We start from the raw sequence: 15,499 nt of genomic DNA, 5'->3' as shown, positions 1-15,499 counted from the left end.
AAGACACCCGTGGCTCAGCACGTTAGGGTCAGGCGCCGGGCTTCTACCTCCTACCATCCAGTCCTGCTAGTGCAGTCCAGTTAACTGGGCTGCGGCTGCTGTGCCACCTGTCTGGTTGTGCCCTCTACGCACACGGACAGTGTACCCCAGGACCCCTGTGGCGTTAACAGGGAGTTCCTGGGCTGGGTGTGTGGACCCTGTTCCCCTCGTATCGGCTTCCCAGTCAACGCTACCAGTGTGACCATTTGGCCTGACGTGTCCTGTACACACGTGGCCAGTTGAGAGCCCTGGTGGCATGAAACGCTAATCAGGGGACCGCTCGGTCTGACGTGTCGTACACACGTGACCTACAGGGCGCTTTCGCGGAGGTCTTCCGGTCAACCTTACCTGGTCACCACCCGGCCTGACGTGTTCCCTGCACACGTGGTCGGTGTAGCGCCATAGGTACACTGAAACGCTAACTGGGTTGTTGTCCGGTCTGACGTGTCCCTACACACGTGACCGGTTCCCAGGTCTCCTGGGTTATCTCAGAGCTACCCAGCTCTGTATTCTCCACCTAACCTTTGGGTTCACAGCAGCTCCTTTGTCATCTGGAGCATGGTGGGCCCTGACTGGTGATTGGGATATTTACCCCCTTATCCTGATCTGCCAGTCCCCCCGTAATAGCAGGACTTCATCTGCAGACAGCTATTTCAGGGTGTTTATTCCTCATCATTGCAGAGCAGAATCTGGCTGGCTGAGTGTAATGTCACTTGAGTCTATGTGGTCGAAGTAATGGTTACTTGGTTGGGCATACTTAGTTGTTTAAGAAGAAGCATTTGCCTGTAGGGTGTTGCACTCATCCAGCCAGACTGCTTAAAACTAATAAGGAGCATTTATCCCTGGTCATGTTCCATGCTCATTAAAGGGTCAGACATTGACTTAGAAGGTGGCTATCCTTCCTTGGAGGTACTTGCAAAATATCTAATTTGCATACTTTTCTCTCATGTAGCCCTGTCTATAAGACTCCATACTCAGCTGGTTTCATTAAAGAGAACCAGTGATTCTGCTGTACGAAACCTCCACTCCCTGGTACAGATTTTCGATGGGATCTAACTTTCTTTTGAAGTAATTTGTGGAAAGCAGTTAAGTTGTCATATCATAAGTCAGGTCTCCTACAGCTATTATTCATACCAATTACCCTGCCTGTCCACATATTTTTTTTTCCTTTGCAAATGCAAATAAGCAACACTTGATCATTTATCTGTATAGAGGTAATATATGACGCATGAAATTACTCATGCTATTTGTTAAATCAGCCTCTAACACAGAACAGAGTCTAGTATAGCCAATATACTGTATGTAGTAACCATTGCAGTTATATTTCATATAAATAAGGAATGTAAAGTCCTGTCTTTCCTACAAGTCAGCCCAGAAATAGTTTGTCAGGTACATAACAATGTGATATTTGTCAATGTCTCTCTACACATGGTCAATTACTTATCTCTGGTAATTTCCAGTCTTGGCTCCACATGTTTGCAGAGTGAAGAATTCCAAAGGTTAATGTGTTCATATTCCAAGTTTTTTACACCCATAATGACTAGGTCCTTACCGCTATCTATCAATAGCACCCATAATGAATAGGTCTTTACCGTTATCTATCAACGACACCCATAATGGGTAGGTCTGTACCGTTACCGTTATCTCTCAGTCACGCATAATGTGTAGGTCTTTACCGTTATCAATCGATACCGATAATCTTTGTAGGTTTTAACTTATAGCAACGTTTCATTTTATACCACAAAGTGGATTAGGTTGCACAAAACAGTGATTTATTTTTTATATTCTATAGAAAATACCTTAACCTTCAATTTAATGTGGAAATTACTCTGGTTAATCTTTCTTTTTACTTAAAAAAAATTCTTAATTAAAGTATTTTGATAAGTTTCCAACAAACTGTCAATATAAAGAAGGAAATCTGTTAGGAAGACTGATCTCATAAGATAATGTAAATTTTATTAGAGTTAACACAAAGAAGACGGGTATAATGGAGGAAAGTGCATAGGAATCATGGGGCTCCATAGCAGAAGTCCTGAACCCACCGACTCTCCCCCGAAAGAAAAAGAAAATATTCAGTACTGTCACAGAAGAGCATATCTCATAACTTTGCAGCTTTTACCGAACATTTTTCTTTTATTGAAGCCCCTCCAGCATAGTAGGTCTATATACAGTATAATGGCCCCCAAACATTATATCGACCCCCACACTGTATAATGGCCCCCATAGCCCTTCTCTCAATATATTACACCATACACAACCCTCCACACATATTGACCCCGGATAGTCAAACATAGAAGAATGACCCCTACATAACCCTCTGAGCAGTATATTTGCCCCCACATAACCCTCCAAACAGTACAATGGCTCTCACATAGCCCTCCAAATAGTTTAATGGTACCCACATAGCCCTGCAAACCATATAATTGTCCCCACATAGCTCTCCAAATAGTATATAAAGAGAAGCCAGTTCACCATGATTTAGTTTGGAGAGCAATCTGGAGCACGGATTTATTCCTAACAGGGCGTTCACAAGGTGGGTCAAGAAAATCCAGCTTCACAGGCTCACAAACTTCTTTATTGGTTATAATATTTAGTGAACTACATTGCCAAATTTCAGGTGGTCGGTCTTCAAGAAGACCGACCACATGAAATTTGGCAAAAATGACCGTCCACCTGAAATTTGGCAATGTAGTTCACTAAATATTATAACCAATAAAGACGTTTGTGAGCCTGTGAAGCTGGATTTTAACTTCATACTTCAAATAGTATAGTGGCCCCAACATACTGTGTCCTGATGTTCAAATCATCTGCTGATTGGTTGCAGGCCTCGGGTGAGGATGTCCAAGCTGTGGAAAACCCTTTGAAAAGTAACACTACATTATCCGCTCAACATAGTCCCCTTTACAGAATATTTCTGCAACTACTGTATACTCCAACACAAAAAATCTTTCTGATGGCATGGCGAGAATAGTCAGGTATGAGTAACAAAAGCTCTTCATTTAGGCTTGCCATGTTTGTGTTCAGAGTCTAGGCTATAATATATTAATTTATCAAATAAATATCTTAATACATGACATACTCCACTTACCTACAAGTCCTTTTTAGAAGATCCAAAGTTGTGGTGTGGTGTCTTTCTATAATTTCATGATCAGCAGAAAAGGAATCCTCTGAATAAACTGGCCTTGCCACCAAATACTTATTTCTCAAAGATGCCATTGTTAATTTGTTTGGTTTCTTTCCTTTTTAATGTAATTATAGGTGATAAACAGTCTACTAAATACGGTTTGATATTAGCTGTCAAATATAGAAATAGACATATTAGTAGAATTTTACAATATAAAATAAAGTATACCTTTTCTTTATCACAAAACCTCTAGAAATCTTGGTCTTACTAGACTCATTCCCCACAATAGGTTAAAATTTCATCCACTTCATCCATCCACTTTTTGGTGGAGTTTTCCATCAGCATTCTGGCATCACTATAACTGCTGAACATCTTTCCTCTCACTTCTTAGCATGAATTGCACTAGGCATTATACAGTGTCGTGCCTTCATTGAATTGGAAGCCCATCTCTTGGTTTTGCCTGTGCACAGTTTGACTGAAAGGAGATTGGAGACAAAGAAATGCGCCGTGTTCCTGTAGTCCATAACTGCTGTAAGAGTTTACTTACAGATTGCCTATTTAGTATAGGTGAGTGAACCCGAGGTTCGGTGTTCGTGTTGAACACAGACTTTTTCCCAATAAACAGAGTTTAGGGTCAGAGTTCAGGTGCTTTATGTATGAACACCACTCTCTCGAGTATCACTGTGCTCGGATATGCTTGGTGTTCATCCCAGTGCGAGGCTTGTAATATTTGAATGGCGCGCACTCGGGGTAACACCAGTATCATCGGATGTAGTGTGCACCAAAAAAAAATTAAAAACCTGTTTTTTTTCTATACATCTTTGGTCATTTTTTTGAACATTTTTTTTTACTTGTTTATAACAAACCTGCATTTTTTTGTTTTAGTTAAGTTTAAATATAAAAATGCATTTTTAAAGGCAAAAAACATAATTTTCATGCTTTATTTTTAATTTTTTTTTATTTTATCACCTTTTTGTAATATTGTTTTACAATTATCAGCATCATATAGTAATCACAGCCAATATTTTGTAGTAATGTCCTTTCTGTGTGTCCTGTAGTAAGGTGCTTATCCTTGTGGTATTGTGCCCAGTAGTATTGTGCCCATCTTTGTGGTATTGTGCCCAGGATAAATTGTGCTCATCCTTGTGTCCTGTAGTATTGTGCCCAGTAGTATTGTTCTCATCCTTGTGATATTGTGCCCAGTAGTATTGTGCCCATCCATGTGCCCTATAGTATTGTGTCCATCCTTGTAGTATTGTGCCCAGTAGTATTCTGCCCATCCGTGTGCCCTGTAGTATTGTGCCCAGTAGTATTGTTCTAATCCTTGTGCCCTGTAGTATTGTGCCCATCCTTGTGCCCTGTAGTATTGTGCCTATCCTTGTGCCCTGTACTATTGTGCCCATCTATGTACCCCATAGTATTGTGCTCATCCTTGTGATATTGTGCCCAGTAGCATTGTGCCCTGTTGTATTGTGCCCATCATTGTGCCCTGTAGTATTGTGCCCATCCTTGTAGTATTGTGCCCAGTTGTATTGTGCCCATCCTTGTGCCCTGTTAGTATTGTGCCCATCTTTGTGCCCTGTAGTATAGTGCTCATCCTTGCGGTATTGTGCCCAGTAGTATTGAGCCCATCTTTGTGCCCTGTAGTATTGTGCCCATCCTTGTAGTATTGTGCCCAGTTGTATTGTGCCCATCCTTGTTCCCTGTAGTATTGTGCCCATGTTTGTGCCCTGTAGTATTGTGCTCATCCTTGCGGTATTGTGCCGAGTAGTATTGAGCCCCTCCTTGTGCCCTGTAGTATTGTGCCCAATAGTATTGTGCCCATCTTTGTAGTATTGTGCCCATCCTTGTAGTATTGTGCCCAGTACCTTTGTGCCCATCCTTGTAGTATTGTGCCCAGTACCTTTTTTGCCCATCCTTGTTGTAGTGTGCCCAGTAGTTTTGTGCCCATCCTTGTAGTATTGTGCCCAGTACCCTTGTGCTCATCCTTGCAGTATTATGCCTAGTACCTTTGTGCTCATCCTTGTAGTATTGTGCCAAGTACCTTTGTGCCCATTCTTGTAGTATTGTGCTCTGTAGTATTGTGCTCATCCTTGTAGTATTGTGCCCATCCTTGTGGTATTGTGCCCAGTACCTTTGTGCCCATCTTTATAGTATTGTGCTCTGTAGTATTGTGCTCATCCTTGTAGTATTGTGCCCAGTAGTATTGTGCACACACACACACAGCGAGGAGACCGCAGCGCTCTGAACCCTGATAGTGGGCACAGGCAGCTACGGTCTCCTGCTGAGGTAACATGTGGCCCCGCAGGTCAGGGCCCGCTGTGTCCAGGACGCAGCTGGGTCCTGATCGTGAGGACATATCTGCTTGTTGCGGTCTATGATGATCGCAGCTCTATGCCTGGGGTCGGCGCCGGCAGCAGGACTTTACTACATTTGAATAATTTACGGTGCCGCGCAGAGGAGATGGCTGCTGCCCACCAATCAGATGCAAGGAGGTGACGTCATACAGCAATGTCACTTCCTTGTATCTGATTGGCGGGCAGCAGCCTTTGGTATAACGCGAACAGCTCCTCTGCGTGGCACAGCAAATTATTCAATTGTAGTAAAGTTGTGCAGGTGCAATCAGGTGCAAGGAGGTGACGTCTTACAGCGATGCGACGTCACTTCCTTGCATCTATTGGCGGGCAGGAGGTATAGCGCAGACATGTCCTCTGCGCGGCACTGCAAATTATTCAGTTGTAGTAAAGTCCTGCCGGCCCCGGGCATAGAGCTGTGATCGTCAGGGGGTCTGCGGGCCGCAACAAGCGGCCTCAGGGGTTGCATGCGGCTCGTGGGCCGCGTGTTTGAGACCTCTGTCTTAGAGGAGCCTAGCCTTAGCCAGGAAACTCCCCAGACCTTAACCCCATTGAAAATCTGTGATCAATTCTCAAAAAGCGTGTGGACAAAAAAAACCTTATAGTAATTGTGGAAAAATTAAAAGCACTGATAAGACAAGAATGGATTGTCATCAGCCAGGAGTTTGCCCTGAAGCTGATGTCCAACATGCACTTGCAGAAGTCTTGAAAAATAAGGGACAACACTGTGCATGTTAAGACTTTGCATAAACTTGATGTATTTGTCAATTAAAGTTTAGAAATTAAATTTTTATCATTGTACTCCAATAACCATAGAAACATCTGACTAAAATATATTAAAAAAAACACTGAAGAAGCAAACTTTGTAAAAATCAAAAGTTCTATCAGTCTCAAATCTTTTGGCCATAACTGTAGTACATTTTCAACTGTGAAAAATAAATGGTGTTTACTGGTTTCAGACTGAGTATAGACAAAAGTGTCTGAATTCACGGACACCAAAGAGACCTGGAAAATGGTAACAAAATGACACACACAGCACATTGAAAACATGCGCAATTTTTCAATACACATCTGGTTCTTAAAATGTGTTGCCCTATCGCTAGGGTAAATCCTAAATAATAGATGAGAGGTCCATCTCCATTCTCAACATAAGATTGGACAGTCTAGTAATTGCGACTGCAAGGGAAAGGTTTAGTACAAGTTCAATGAGTCGAAAGAAAGCTAACCGAAAAATGAAAGCACAATGCTATGATACTAATGAAGTGCAACATATCTACATGATCATTCTCTCTATTAAATAGCAATAATTGGTATGTAAGTATTCTAAAAAATTCTGTAAACATATACATATGGATTAAATTCTAACTGTAATTATTCTTCATGTTTTCTACATTGTTCCTTACCTTATGATTCCATGCAGTGGAACAGAACTCTTTAAAATGGTATCATAAAGCCTGTGAGACTCCGTTATGAAGTAATTCCGGTCACTGTTGTAACTGTTCTCAAGCAGGTCTTTGTGTATTCTTGTAGGTGTTTGGCATCTTCTGTAGCAATGATTAACTTTAATTAACTACTTAACATAGGAGAAGATTTCGTAACCTTTGAGACAATCAATTTATGCAATATTGATAAGACATTTCCTTGGAGTATTGCTAATTTTACCTGAGATGTTATTCCTTATAGGCACTGTTATATGCACAATATCCTCAGATAACTGTGTTTAAATCGTAAACTAAGCAATAAAAATGAAGGGAGGTTTCACATTGTATTTTAAACTATCTGTTTGCTATATGTGCCAGGAAAGATCTTGGATCAAACATCAAACAGAGATGTGACTTTGCTCTCCACTGGGCTGGTATAAGTCGGGTATACCTTTTTCTGCTGTATGGAATAGTGCACTCTGCCTGGCAGCTCCATACCAAGAGATTGGGTAAAAGAACAATGGGACAATGTCTCTTCTGGTGTTGGCTGCCATCCAGTCAATGTGATTGACAAATGTGTGATGTTAGATGGCTAGCAAAGTGCTAGGGCCATCAGTGGACTAATCAAGGGGCAGGTTAAGTGGTCTATGGGCGCAAATTTGTGAAAACGTTACTACTGGCTATGATAGAAAGGAGCAAGTCAGATACTGCCTATGCTAACTGCTAATAATTGCCAAAAGAGCCTACAATAGTCATGTTGGAACAACATCAAAGATCAATGGAAGAAGGCAGCTTAATCTGATATTCATGTTTTCCTTAACATCATGTGGATGTCTGGGTGTGTTGCTTATTTAGGAAGAGATTCTATCAGGATACCTTATAAGAGAAAGGCAAGCCAATAGAGGCAATGTTTATTAAAGCTATATTACAATTCTCATTACCATATATTTATCAAAAGCTTCAATATACAGTCAGTGCAAAATTAAGCTTGAAAAAGCTTATGTAGTTGAAACATTGTAAGATTACCTAAAGAGGGATTTTTTTTATTTTTCAAGTCCTGCCTGCATGTTCTGTTTTTATCTTAGGCGGGCTTTGCACGTTGCAACATCGGTAACAATGTGTTACCGATGCTGCAGCGATAGTCCCGCCCCCGTCGCACGTTCGATATCTAGTGAAAGCTGCCGTAGCGATTATTATCGCTACGGCAGCTATACACGCACATACCTGCCGTGCGACGTCCCTCTGGCCGGCGACCCGCCTCCTTCCTTAGGGGGCGGGTCGTGCGGCGTCACAGTGACGTCACACGGCAGGCGGCCAATTGAAGCGGAGGGGCGGAGATGAGCAGGATATAAACATCCCGCCCACCTCCGTCCTTCTCATTGCAGCCGGCGGCAGGTAAGGTGAAGTTCCTCGCTCCTGCGGCTTTACACACAGCGATGTGTGCTGCCGCAGGAGCGAGGAACAACATCGCACCTGTCGCTGCACCGGCATTATGGAAATGTCGGAGGCTGCAGCGATGATACGATAACGACGCTTTTGCGCTCGTTCATCGTATCATCTAGGATTTACACACTACGACATCGCAAGTGACGCCGGATGTGCGTCACTTTCGATTTGACCCCACCGACATCGCACCTGCGATGTCGTAGTGTACATAGCCGCCCTTAGTCTTTAAGCACTAATGGTTCATACAGTGTGTCCACCCATATCCTGTCCACCGCCATTAACTTGAGAACGGTGGCAGCTATAGGCATAGAAGTGGTGTCTAGGTATAGTAAAGTATCCATTCACTACGCATTGAAACCACCTATAGCGCCACCTGGTGGAAAACAACAGAGTTAGCATTTTTATCTCGAAAACGGAACGAGATAGAGAAAAAAAGGGAATTAAAAAAATGTAGAGCATCATCAATTCAATATGAATCGACACCTTGCATACAGAAATGCTATGATATGAAACCCATAAGCCCCCAAAACATTGAATGCTGGTCACGCATATGGTGCTCATTTAACTTTGATGCTCAAAGTGGCCACCGTCAGCTGCAATGCACATCTGGACTCTGGACAGCATACTGTATCTTGCTGCACGTTGTGCAATATGGTAGGTGACACGTTTGAACAAGCATCTGTGATACGTCGTCGTAGGTCCTGCAATGTTAGTGGAGGGGTCGCATACACCTGCTGTTTGATGTGACCTCACAGAAAGAAATCCAATAGGGTCAGGTCAGGTGAGCGTGGAGGCCACTCCACACAGCCACCATACCCAATGATTTGTAGGAAGGTCTCCATGAGGTATCACTTCACGTCTGCAGCCTTGTGAGTTTTACACGTTCTAATCATAGCATTTCTGTATGCAAGGTGTCGATTCATATTGAATTAATGATGCCCTACAACTTTGTATTTCACGTGGATACCGCTGCTTGACACTGCTGCTCCATGCTGTCGCTGGCTCCTGTTACTGGGTGCATCTCTGGTTTTGACACAATCTTAAAACTGTTTATATTACCATTTTCTTGCTGACCTTGGTCTTTTTGCATAAGACGCTGCTCTATACTGTACTAATATACATTGCTGCATATATTTTTTCCAGTACGTACAATTTTGTGAGTCGTCTGATGAAGGCCACTACGTGGCCGAAACGTCACATGTTCACAACAAAATTCTTTTGAAAATAAACTTTGTTTAAAGTACACCCTGACGAGTGCCTTTTTTTATATTGGATAACTATGGTTTGGAAACTGACAAGTGCACCTCCATTTCTAGTTCAGTGGCTGTGCCTTATCCTGTTACAAGTTCATTGCTGCATTCATGACCTATACTATGAAATTATGAATTTATTTGAACTCCTGAATCTCCCAATGAATTTGGCCAATCTTTAAGCTGCCAAGTTCCACCAGAAGAAATGTACACCATTCAAAAGCTGGAGCAAATTTCTGTTATAATTTACTTGACTTTTTGGCAGAAATTAAGATTAATTTGTGACTGTTCTTCGCTACGCCATGCTGTCACATGGATTTTTGCATGTACTTCTCAGACTGTCATGGTGGCGTCAAGCTCTGTTCACATTGCAGATTCTGACACTCCACCTAATGGTTTCTCTAGTCAACATAGGCAGACTTGGTTGTCGACCTACTGTGTGCTCAATCATAGTAAGGCTAGCAAGAGTTAACCTCTGCTAGCCTGCTTGTTAGGCTTCTTTGATCACATATTGTGAAAAATCCAATCACATCTGCTCCTCTTATTTAAGCTGGATGGAATATTTTTCCTATGCCAGCTATAATTTATATTGTGTTGGTCTGTGAGTTTTGGTAGCCCAGACTACATTGAAAGTGTTGCTTTTTGCCTGGAGTGGTTGTATTGTTTACCCATTGTCTTGTTGTGTCCAACCTGCTCTTGCTTTCCTCCTTATCTTTTATTGTGTTATACCTCTGTGAGAGCGTGCTGCGTGAAAGAGTTTTGGTTTCCCCTGTCTGTCTATTTTTGTGGGTTTAATCTCACTCCTGTCCCGGTCCTCTCTGGGGAAGGAAGTGTCAGATCAGGGCAGCAGGAGCAGGCCAGAAAGGAGACTCAGACATCCCCCGCCTATAGGGGTATCACTGAGACTAGCAATAGCATAGTGCCCCCTAGCCTGAGGGTCAATTTAGAAGTCTTGGTTTCCTGCATAGTCATTGGGACAATAGGTTTTTAAAAAGTTGATGGACCTGGCCAGGAGTGCTTTATAGACACCAAAAGTCAGATATATTTGGTGTAATTGCAAATTGCAATTTTAAGCAGTTTTACGCTAAAAAATGCTGAAAACTACTTGATTAATCAGCATCATAATGTTCAGATATTAAGTTTATATAGGTATAAATGAGCACAGATATATTATTATCACATTGAATATGTGACACCCTGGCCTATCAGGTTGTCACAGGGTATTGTGCAATCTGCCCTTCTGTACAGTATCCACCTCCTCCTTAATTACGGGTCCCTAACCAATGGTGTTGCCAAAACCAGCTAATCAAAATCCTACACCACACCCACCAGACACACTAGTGGACGGCCTGAGTGGAATAGGGTTGCACACTTGGGGGGTTGGTTAAGGGGAGGTCAGGAGTGTCAGGAGAAGGGAGTGTAGAGTTGGCGGTGAAGAAGAGAGGAGGTCAGGAGCTGGGCTCCTTGGAAGTACTAGGTAGCAGACGTTGGTCTGGGCCTGGTAGGAGCTGGACCCCCGGTCACAGGGGATTGTGAAAAGGGTCACGGAACTGTCGAGGAGGACAGCCGGCGGCCTTGTACCATCACCGGGCTGGGAGCAGGGCTCAAAGGGGTACGTGGACCCTAGGTCAGGGAGTAGCTTCAGGCAATCTGACAATTTACCCGACAAGGACGGAGCCTTCAAGATCCGCTGTCCACCCGCTCCAAAATCGGGGTACTAGCGAAACGAGGGGGATAGGACTTTCCACACCTACAGTCCCGGAAATCCCAAGCGTGAACCCTGAGAGCAAGCTACCTCAGTTAGCCACATTGGGAAGCGGGACCCGACTAGTTTCAAGCTATAGGGGCCAACTAAGTAGAGAACAAGGTGAAACAGGGGAAAGGTCACAGATCAACAGGCAACACCAGCAGAAACGGGACTCAAACATGCTCCCCCCCAAGCAGCAGCCGTGTCCAGAACTTTGGTTTACTAAGTTGTTGGTGTCAGCATTATTGGACTAAGTAAGTACACAAGTGACCCCCTACCTCCCCACATCCCTGTCACCATCACTGAGTCCCCCTCCCTAACCGTGGAGGGGTTAAACACCTGGCTGCCCACTCCATCGCCACCAGGTACTCCCCAGCTGCAGCGGTGGTACTTCACTTTACCACACACCATGGGTAGCGTCACGAACTGTAAACACACCATCCCCTGTAAATACCCCCTTAATTCGAGTGGCCGCACGACCCCCAGGTCTAGTTGCCCCTCGAGCAACCGCGGGTCCAGATCCAAGTAGCCCGGCTGCTGACGTGGGGGCAGCACAAATACTATGTAAGAGAATATAGTACTAGATGTAGAGATATGCAAACAATAGATAGCACATAAATTCAGTGATTCCTAGTGACTATAAGATTATATTTTCTTTGGATTAGATTACATGCATTACATTTATTCTATTTTCCTTTCCACCTGCACCAGACAAGTCTAATGTTTTCTCCCAATGACTTCTAAATTTGCTGTGAAGACATCTCTAACATCTTACAGCCTATCCCAATGCTCTAAAGTTACACAAATAAATTCAGACCCCAGAGTAGACATCTAAATTAATTAAGACCCCTGGCAGGCCCCTATATACATTAAAACAACTTTTTTTAATTTACCTCTTTTAATATTGTCATGGGGTATGAAATGACAGAACAGGGGCTCCTAGGCTGACCCTCAAACTCGAGACCCTGTGCTGTCCCTTATCTCAGAGGTAGGCTTGAGGGTAGCCAGGTCTGAGCTCCTAGCGTGACCGTGACTCCTGTCCGAGCCCTGATCTTAGTCCCCCTCTCCCACACCCTTGGGAAGGGCCAGAAACAAGGTAACAAAACCCCACAGAAATTACATGGACAAGGGAGAACGAAAACTCGTACACACTGCACTCAAACACAAAGAAGATACATAATGTGTCCAGGGGAATAAAGAAAAAGGAAGGAAATAAACGCACAACATTGGAACTTCCCCACCATTCAAAATAACTACTACAGAATATCATGAACTGGATCATCACATAGACTATAAATGCTGGAGCTACGCTGTAGCTATTATCGATGCATACTGGAAGAAACCAGTACCTTAAATAAGAAAGAGACAGCTGCACATGGCAATTAACAACCTGAGCTCCTAGTTTCTGCTCACAAGTCAGCAGGAATTAACCTCAGCAGGTCTGAAGACCAGTGAACCTGAATCTGCCAACGCCTGGCTCTGGCTGAACAACACTGAAGCATCAGGCTGCTTGTCAGACTCTGTAGTGTGAACAGAGTCTGACGACACTGTGCCACCAAGTGTGTGCAGAGCCGAACATTGCATGACAAATACACAAGTGGTCAAAATTGTTGGTACCCCCATTTAATGAAAGAAAAAACCACAATGGTCACAGAAATAACTTGAATCTGACAAAAGTAAAAATAAATTAAAAAAATCTATGAAAATTAACAAATGAAAGTCAGACATTGCTTTTCAACCATGCTTCTGTGCCGCCCCCACGCCTGTAGCAGCTAAACTGCTCAGATCCGGACCCGCTGTGTGGCTCGAGGGATCCTCCGGACTCGGGGGTCACGCAGACATGCCAAATGAAAAGGGGGGGCGTAGTTGTACGGGCTTGGCCGTAATCAGTTCGTGATGCCACCCACGGTGTGTGGTGAAGTGGGACACCACCACTGCGGTTGCAGGATACCCGGGGGAGGTGTGATGACAGCTGGATGTTAACCCCTCCATGGGTAGGGATGATCGCCCCGGGACCCGGTGGGTTGGTGCAAGGGATGGCGATGGCAGGGACCTGCGCGCCCAGACGTACCAGGGGATTTTTGGTTACTCACAGTTGAATAAATCACACGAGTCTTTTGGTAAACCAAGGTGCTGGTGGCCGGCTGCCGCGGCCGGTTGTACTCTGGTGCCCAACCCGAGATGGTGGTCGCCGTTTTTTCCTCTGCACTGTTTTTATTTGTGTAGACTTCCCGGTGTGAAACGCGAGAGTCCGCTCCCGGTGTATTGTGTAGCTGAGGAGCCGTGCCCGCTGAAGCTAACTCATGGGATCTACCGGGCCCTGGCGGATGCCCTATTACTCTCTGTGGGTGGATTTCTGCTTTTTAGACTTTGGTTGGGACAGGACCTAAACTCCTGCCCTCAATTGGTTAATTAGCTAGGCCGTTGGTTCCAGTCCTGGCTTCAGGGTCCAAGTACCCCCTCTGTGCACGGTTTCCGGGTCGGTTCTCCGGTGTCGGTACCGGCGGGCTGCAACCCTGTCCCAGTCCAACTTGGATGTCCAGCTGCCATCTTCCCGTCGCCTACTGACGGAGACCACCGTCTGCCACCTAGCCAATGCACCAGGGCTCAAACTCTGGTGCCAGTCAACTTGAGCTTCACCTCCTCTGAAGCTACACCTAGCCCAAGCTTCCACTCCTCTCAACTCTAGACTTTATCTGACGTTTTTCCTACCACGGGCTGTCTATTCCCCTAGGTGGGCATTCTTCATCCGCCTGGTCCCGCCCACTGGTGAGCCTGTCTTGCCCTGAGGGGGGTGGCTAGGGTTTCAGGTCGGCTGTATGTAACCCTGTGAGGGAAGGTGTTACGCAGGGACCTTTTGTGTGACCACCTGGCTCTGCCAGGGCGTAACACTTCCATAAAATAGGCCTGGACAGAAATGATGATTCCCTCCTTAATTTAATATTTTGTTGCACAACCTTTTGAAGCATCACTGCAATCAAACGATTGTAACTGTCAATGAGACTTCTGCACCTCTTGACAGGTATTTTGGCCACTCCTCAAGAGCAAACTGCTCCAGTTGTCCTGTGATTGAAGGCTGCTTTTTCCAGACGGCATGTTTCAGCACTTTCCAAAGATGCTTAATAGGATTTAGGTCAGGGCTCAAAGAAGGCCACTTCAGAATAGTCCAATGTTTTCCTCTTAGCCATTCTTGGGTGTTTTTAGCTGTGTGTTGTGAGTCATTATCCTGTTGCAAAACCCATGACCTGTGACTGAGACCAAGCTTTCTGACACAGGGCAGCACATTTCTCTAGAATCCCTTGATAGTCTTGAGATTTCATTGCACCCTGCACAGATTCAAGATACCCTGTGGCAGATGCAGCAAAGCAGCCCTAGAACATAACAGAGCCTCCTCCAGGTTTCACAGAAGGGACAGTGTTCTTTTCTTGATATGCTTCCTTTTTCCATCTGTGAACATAGAGCTGATGTGCCTTGCCAAAAAGTTCCATCTTTGTCTCATCTGCCCATAGGACATTTTCCCAGAAGCTTTGTAGATTGTCAACATGTAGTTTGGCAAATTCCAGCCTGGCTTTTTTGTGATTTTTTTTTTCAACAATGGTGTCCTCCTTGGTCGTCTCCCATGAAGTCCACTTTGACCCAAACAATGATGGATGGTGCGATCTTACACTGATGTTCCTTGATCTTGAAGTTCACCTTTAATCTCTTTATACATTTTTCTGATCTCTTTTGTTATCATTCGTTTTTATCCATCTCTTTGATTTGTCATCAATTTTCCTCCTGCGGCCACGTCCAGAGAGGTTTGCTAAAGTCCCATAGATCTTACATTTCTGAATAATATGTGCAACTGTAGTCACAGGAACATCAAGCTGCTTGGAGATGGTCTTATAACCTTTACCTTTAATATGTTTGTCCATAATTTTCTTTCTAATCTCCTGAGACAACTCTTTCCTTCGCTTTTTCTGGTCCATGTTGAGTGTGGTACACACCATGCCACCAAACAGCACAGTGAGTATCTGTAGCCTTGTATACAGGCCCACTGACTGATTACAAGATTGTAGATACCTGTGATATTAATTAGTGGACATACCTTGATTTAACATGTCCCTTTTGTCACTTTA

The 15,499-nt window shown here is 44.1% G+C and overlaps 1 protein-coding gene across 2 annotated transcripts in view; it reads right to left on the bottom strand.

Annotated features, from left to right (window-relative positions):
* LOC142303615 (chloride anion exchanger-like) overlaps positions 1-15,499 on the bottom strand; it is a 98,289-nt gene that overhangs the window by 62,472 nt on the left and 20,318 nt on the right. The window contains exons 2-3 of one of the 2 annotated variants that reach the window (XM_075345142.1): positions 6,921-7,061; positions 3,128-3,333 (exon numbers count right to left, since the gene is read on the bottom strand). In XM_075345142.1, the coding sequence (XP_075201257.1) occupies positions 3,128-3,255 (128 nt within the window). In that variant the 5' untranslated portion in view covers positions 3,256-3,333; positions 6,921-7,061. The remainder of the gene's footprint in view (positions 1-3,127; positions 3,334-6,920; positions 7,062-15,499) is intronic. The other variant, XM_075345143.1, reaches the window with a different exon arrangement.

This window comes from Anomaloglossus baeobatrachus, chromosome 4, assembly GCF_048569485.1.
Source record: "Anomaloglossus baeobatrachus isolate aAnoBae1 chromosome 4, aAnoBae1.hap1, whole genome shotgun sequence".
NCBI classification, from domain to species: domain Eukaryota; kingdom Metazoa; phylum Chordata; class Amphibia; order Anura; family Aromobatidae; genus Anomaloglossus; species Anomaloglossus baeobatrachus.
This window is presented reverse-complemented; position numbering and strand designations above follow the sequence as displayed.